Source organism: Pyxicephalus adspersus, chromosome 3, assembly GCF_032062135.1.
Source record: "Pyxicephalus adspersus chromosome 3, UCB_Pads_2.0, whole genome shotgun sequence".
NCBI lineage: Eukaryota > Metazoa > Chordata > Amphibia > Anura > Pyxicephalidae > Pyxicephalus > Pyxicephalus adspersus.
This window is the reverse complement of record NC_092860.1, coordinates 12077322-12084211: the sequence shown is the minus strand read 5'-3', so window position 1 is coordinate 12084211 and position 6890 is coordinate 12077322. Positions and strand designations below refer to the sequence as shown.

Genomic DNA, 6890 nt, shown 5'->3' with positions numbered 1-6890 from the left:
TGTTTTGTTGTGAGTGTTTATGTTATGTGTATGGTGTTGTAGTGTTGATGTTGTTTGTGTGTGTTGTTGCTGTGTGTGTTTCATAGGGTGTGTGTAACACCACAACACACACAACAAAAACAACAAAGAAGTGACAAAGGAGTATTAGATGTCTTTATGGGTGTCATATTTCACTTAAGAATGTCTTATATCACATAAAGGCATCACATGTCATAATGGGTGTTAAAAGTCATGTCAAATAAGGGTTTCATATTTCACAAAGATGCATCAGATATTATTATGTGTGTCTTTTTCAGTAAGGGTGTTTTATGTCATATAGAGGCATCAAATGTCAATACTGGTATTATATTTCACATAGGGGTGTCTTATGTTATCAAGGAGCATTACATGTCATTAGAGGTGTCATATGTCACAAAGTATTATCACAACATAGGGGTGTTGTATTTCATGAGCATGGGGTGCCAATATGGGTGTCATATGTCAGGTAGGGACATCATATGTTACATGGCATGTTAATGTCACAAGGTGGTTTCATTTTTCACAGAGGGGCATATTAAGCAATCATGGGTGTCATATGTCACATAGGGACACCAGATGTCATTATGGGTGTCATATCACATATCATAAAGGTGTCATATGTTATATAGGGTCTTCACATGTCATAATGTTATGTTATATGGGGGTGGCACATAGAGGCATCATATGTCAAAACAGGTGTCATATTTCACATAGCAGCATCACATATCATATGTCACAAAGAGATTTCATATTTCACAAAGTGTTATCTCATGTCATTATGGGTGTTATATTTCACATAGATGTCAACTTTTAGGAGCCCATGTTCTAAATAATGGAGTAATATGTCTCCTATTCAGGACCCATTCCTGCAGTCCTTCCTGTACAAGTGTCCCATAGGGGTGTCATATTTCACACAGGGGCATACCATGTTATAACAACTGTCATATATCACATAGGGGTGTCATATATCATATAGAGGAATCACGTTATAACTGGTGTCATATGTCACATAGGGGTATACCATATAATAAGGGGTCTCATATGTCACATCAGGACATCATATATCACATAGGGGTGTCATATTGGGGTATCATGTCATAATGTTCTATTGCGTATCATTTGTCAGATAGGAGAATCATGTCATAAAGCAGGGGTCCCCAAGCCCCTATCCACAGCCCACTAGCTGTCTGATAGGTGGGCCACGTCTCTGGCAGGTGCACCCACCAGCAGGGTTAGGAGAAGGACCCCGCTGGGGGGGGCACCAGCCAGAGCCGTGGACCACGTCTCCTGAAGTCATTGCAGGTTTAGAGGGGTGGGCAGGTTCTGTCCCTGGACACCAGAATGTGCTTTCCTTTAATGGTGCTTGTATACTAAGGTTTTAAAGCTAAATCACTCAAATCATTGAATGTTAAATGTGTTTCACTGGAATGCAAGTAGTGGCAATGTTTTTTTTCCAATACACTATATATGATTTATTATTAGTATAAGGTAATATTTATTTTTGCACTGGCTAAATTTAAATTTCTTTTTTTTTTTTTATGTCACTGGTTTACTCATTAAGTTGTTTTAACTTGATCATTGATTAGTAATATATAGATCTGAACTACAGGAGTTGATTGGGATTACATTATCATGTATATAGGGTGTTTATATGTTTTATTACGGGCACACTTATATCTTTTTGGATATATAAATTCATTCACAGTTAATTGTAGAAATTTTTTGTGATATATACTATTTTCAGTGATAAGTGTTTGGGAGCCTCAAGGGAGCCATTGTTTGAGGGAACATCTTTACCCTGCTACAGCAGAGGCAATAGAAATTTTAAAATGCAACAATAAATGAAGATATTTTCCTAACAATATGAAGGTATGGAAAAAATGTTTTTGTAAATATTTGTATTTTAACTTTTTAATGAATCACATAAGGGCCAGGGGTGTAGTAGGCAGGCACGGATGGGAACGCCCTCACTTTTTTTGGTAATGGGCACGCATGCTCACTCCTATTTTGCAAAGACTTCTTTGGTGGTCCGCAGCTATGGCCGGTCTACCCTAAACCCCCCCAAGGGCGTCAACAGAAGGACCCAGCTGGGGGGGGGGGGGGAACTGCACTGGCCAGAGCCATGGACCATGTCTCCCATATGGAATTGCAGGCTCAGGGCGGATTGTCTCTATGAACACAACCCACCCACTCTTCCATCACAGGCTCAGACCTTTTGCTTTGAGTGACGCATAGGAAGGGGTGTAGTGGGGAAGGCACGTTTACCGTACCCCATCTTCTTGTTATACAACTACACCCCTGCTGAGGGCTGTTCTCTGGAGCTCCTAATGAAGTGGATTGTACGGCCACAAAACGCGTAGAGATCTATATCATCCAGAGACTCGATCTAATAATTTGTAACTCATCAGTGCACATAATAGGTGATCTGATTCCTGTGTTTTCAACTTTATGTATTTTAAAGATAAATAAAAATGACACTTTTACTATACATTTTTAAAGTAGTAAATTGTAGTGTAAATAGTTTGTTTACTGGCTGAAATTCACCAATAGTGTTTGATTGATACATTTGTGAACACAGCCAAGACCTGCACACATCATCCTAGAGCCAGCATCTCAGTTTAGCGAATGATTCCTGAACAATGATGGTGCTGCGAGAGTACCGCAATAATAATAATAGATTTCTTTTTTTCCCACCCCAGACAGTGATAACGGGGTGATTGTATCAGCCAGTGGGTCTATGACTGGTCTTTACATCCACCTCAATGACTCTCAGTCTCGACCATACACACACACACACACACACACAGGTTGCTGTTCAGACATTTATTCTTTTTTTTTCTTTAAATAGTGTTTTTTTTCTCTCTTTATAAAACATCTCTTCTATTCACATTCTGTTCACAGATTTCTAGGACAGGGAATGCAGTCTTTCTCCAAACACGTCTTTGGCATCTCCTTAGAACGCGGCTGGTACAAAATATTTAGAATACAGAAATAGAAATGAATCTCTCTATAGAATCAATGAGGAATCCCAGAAAAGTATTAAATAACAATAAAAAAAAGAAGAAAAAAAAAGATACACTGTATCAAACCTCTCACACAACACACATGGGAATGAATCCAACAACGCCCCATAGGGGTGGCTCTTTCCAATAGGGAGCAAAGGGGGCGCAGGGCATTAGATGTACAGATCGCCCATCATTGTGGGCAATGTTCTTTGAGCGCCCGTCTGGCTTACCTTCTGGAAAGGGAGCACGAACGGCAAACTGCACCGCAAGGACTGACAAGAGTTACGAGCTTGGATGGCTGTTTTGTTTTTTTTCCCTTTTCAACACACAAACAAAATAATAATAAAATATTTCTGGTAGGGCCATGCAGAGTGACACATATCCCTCACAAGCAGCAAAAGTCAGAAAAAAGACACCGCCTTCTGTACACAAAGCTTGACACGGCGGCATTTTGTAGCATCGCCTCTGCGGCGAGCGCATTTGCCTCCAGAGATGCAAGTGATTCTGGAGGCTCAGGGCAAATGTCAGTATAGGAAGGGCTTAGGGGGGGTGCGCTGAGGTTCCCACTCCCCTGCCTAGGAGATCTTACAGCTGTTCCTGGTGCAGTTTTTTGGGGGGCTCTGAGGTGGGCGGATAATCTTGGCTTTTTTCAGGCTGTGCCTTTTGTTCAGGTTGTTGGCAGTGAGCGAGTACGAGCGGCCATGCATCATTCTGGCATTCAGTCCGTTGGCCATGGAGAAGGATTTAAGATGGCTTCGTAAGGCAACTGGGAGGGGGAGCTTGTCCACAAGGTGGACTGGGGTGCAGGAGACGATGGCTCGGCAGCAAAGGTCTTGAAGGCTCAGTACTGTCATGGAATGAAAAGAGACAAGTGGTATGTTAGTAAATATCAACGGAACTGACATCAAGTTTCATGAAGACCAGTAACACATTTCCTGTCCTAGGGTGACAACACACATCACATTTTATCTAAAAAAGCAGCAGCTTTGTCACCGAGCTAAAGAACCCCCTACACACACACAAGCTGGAAACAATGTAACCAATGATTTTAACTTATTTTGGCCTTCCCCACTTTTTCAACATAGCTGCTGGATTCAACCTGCTCTCAGGCGTATGTCACAGCAAGAAAAAAGCCATGCATGCAGGACAGTCCAGAGACAAATTCAATGTAATCCCTTAAAATGCAACTTCATGAAAACATAGGAAGCCCAACTTCACTTTTTACACCCTCTTCGCCATTGTTCTAATATTTAAAGTGGCACAAAAAAATTCTAGCAGCTTTTTTTGATCGGCCAGTGATGGACTCCCAGTGAATATGGAAAACTCTAATGAGAGAGGAATATATTGCACAGGGAATCTTATTATGCTGCAGTTAGCGCTTCAGCTATATGGTGACAGCATACCAACAGAACATGGCCAATCGCCCCATAACCTACCGTTAAACCCCCCAAAACATCTTCCTGGTATGGAGTTTAAGGTCCCATGTAGAAGAAAAGAAACAATGTCAAGAAACAAACACAGTCCTGTAACCATAATCCAATTGGAATTCTGCGTTTCATGCATTTGTGATAATGATAATCCTATTGCAATACTTAAGGTGGACAATGCTTCCCACTATCCCCGCACATCTGAGAGACAGCAATAGAGAGTTGTCACCCTATAACAGAAAGTGCTTGACCAACAGTTTTTATGGCAGGATCACCAGGAATTATTTCAATTTAAACATCTTGAAAATTACTTTTAAAGGAACATTAATAATTTAAGATCTATATGAGATTGTAGTGATTGGGTATATATTTTTTAAAGTTTTAGAAAATGTAAAGTTTATTTACTTAGCAATCTTTAATTATTTATGGGATGTTAAATGGGAATAATTCTAACATGTCCTTTGAGATTCTGTCCTCCAGGTGGCAGTAGAGCAGCAGCTGTCACTAATTGCCATTCTATACTGGTTGGATGATCACATCATCAGCCAAGCTCCAGGACAGGCGCTGTATACTGTGTAACCTCTGCAGAATGAACCCTGGAGAGTGCCCGCCATCACCTGTTGTAAAACATACACGAGAACCTATGTCATACCCTTGTTCGGCCTCCAGAGACGGTCCATCCCATGCCGCATTAACACTATCCGTGCCAGCTCGGTGAATGACTCCGTGATGTTGAAATTACAGAGCGGGCTGACTTCAAAGAAAGTCATTCCCAGGCGTTCGGCGTAATTCTGAGCCTGATCTGTAGACACCTGGCGCTTGAATGCCAAGTGCAGCCGGTTGCCCACCAGGATCTTGGGCACCCCTGGAGCATGCTGGGAAAAGATAAAAACAGTCTTATTTATTGGCAAGTTCCGAATTCAGTGTGCAAAATGTAAAAAAATTCATCATGTAAGACATTAATTACAGTTACAGTGTACAGGTTTTTTTAAAGTGCAGTCCCAGGCTCGAATCTCAGCTAGGACACTATCTGGATGGAGTTTGCAGGTTCTCCCCATGTTTGTGTACTCCGGTTTCCTCCCACGTTTCAAAAACAGTTAGGTTAATTGGCTTTCCCAAAAAAAAAATGAACCGTAGACTGTGTTAATGACATATGACTGAGGTAGGGACATTAGATTGTGAGCTCCTGCTAGTGACATGACTATAGACTGTGTAATATGTCAGCGATATATAAATACTGTGTAATAATAATAATAAAATTGAACTTGAGCTGTGATCTCTAGCATTTAAAAACCATATTTTAATCCTCCAGTAATATCCTTTTATGAGTTGTTGACCGTGAGTAGATCTATTATTTTTCCTTTCCCTTTAACAGGGTGACAACACAATTCATTCTGTAGTGAAAAGGCCTAGCATCGTTGTCACCTTGTGGACAGGGTGGTCTTATATTGCTGTATTGTTTTAAATGGACAACAAACAAGTTAATGCCCAACTCCATCTATAAGCAGTCATTGCTGCTGGCCACCTTGGGGTGGTTCTGCAGACAGAAATACTACAACCAGTAAAGCTCCCGGGGTACAGCGCCAGAACTTTATCTAGTTATGACAGCACTGAATTTCATTTATTTGGAGGTGATTAACAAGAATGATTAACAAGAAACTGGACAGGAAGTAGAACTGTTGCGTATACTTTGGTGGGTGTGGTGACCACTATTGTCGGACAGATCTGGTATATGGGATTCTAGCACACTTTGATGTCCGCAAGCAGAACTAGAATGGGTAAGTGACCCCTGCTGGCCAAAATATTATTACACAGCCTGACAATTTGCACCAATCAAATTCACCTATTTCTTCAAGAGAGGGCACTCTCTGCATCTAAGGAAATGGCACTACCCTTACCCCCAGGAACTGACCTAAAGAAGGGATAAATCCACGTTTTATTTTCTATTGTTACCCAGATTAATGATTTTTGATCATTTCCTGTCCCTAAGACAACCTATCATATACCCAAGGTGTCACAAGGCCAGAGGGGGGGAAGACAGGCCTCACCTCATCAATCTCTTTGATCCACCGATCAATCCCATCAAATGACCAGCGGTTGGTGATGTCATACACCAGAATCACTCCCTGTAAAAAGAAAAAAAAAACCAATATTTTAACTATTCATTCACTGTATACTATCAAATATTCTTTTTAAGCTTGCTGAAGAAATATACGTGATGACAGGTCCTCTTTTATATTACAGCCATAATCTGGACATTGACCGACACAACACAACAACATTAATCACTGTAACAGCTGCACGGTTCCGGAAGGCTTTTCTTGGTGACAGGTTCTCTTGAAGCACAGAACAGTCCAGGGTTGCTACACGCCGAAGCAATTAAACCGGAGGATTTCACAATCCACAAACCGCAAAAATTTGCAGGAAGGCACGGCTGGCC

The 6890-nt window shown here is 41.2% G+C and overlaps 1 protein-coding gene across 1 annotated transcript in view; it reads right to left on the bottom strand.

Annotated features, from left to right (window-relative positions):
- Positions 1-2826: 2826 nt before the first annotated feature.
- RAB40B (RAB40B, member RAS oncogene family) overlaps positions 2827-6890 on the bottom strand; it is a 45681-nt gene continuing 41617 nt past the window's right edge. The window contains exons 5-7 of the mRNA XM_072403597.1: positions 6499-6576; positions 5103-5325; positions 2827-3870 (exon numbers count right to left, since the gene is read on the bottom strand). Of these exons, the coding sequence (XP_072259698.1) occupies positions 3599-3870; positions 5103-5325; positions 6499-6576 (573 nt within the window). The 3' untranslated portion in view covers positions 2827-3598. The remainder of the gene's footprint in view (positions 3871-5102; positions 5326-6498; positions 6577-6890) is intronic.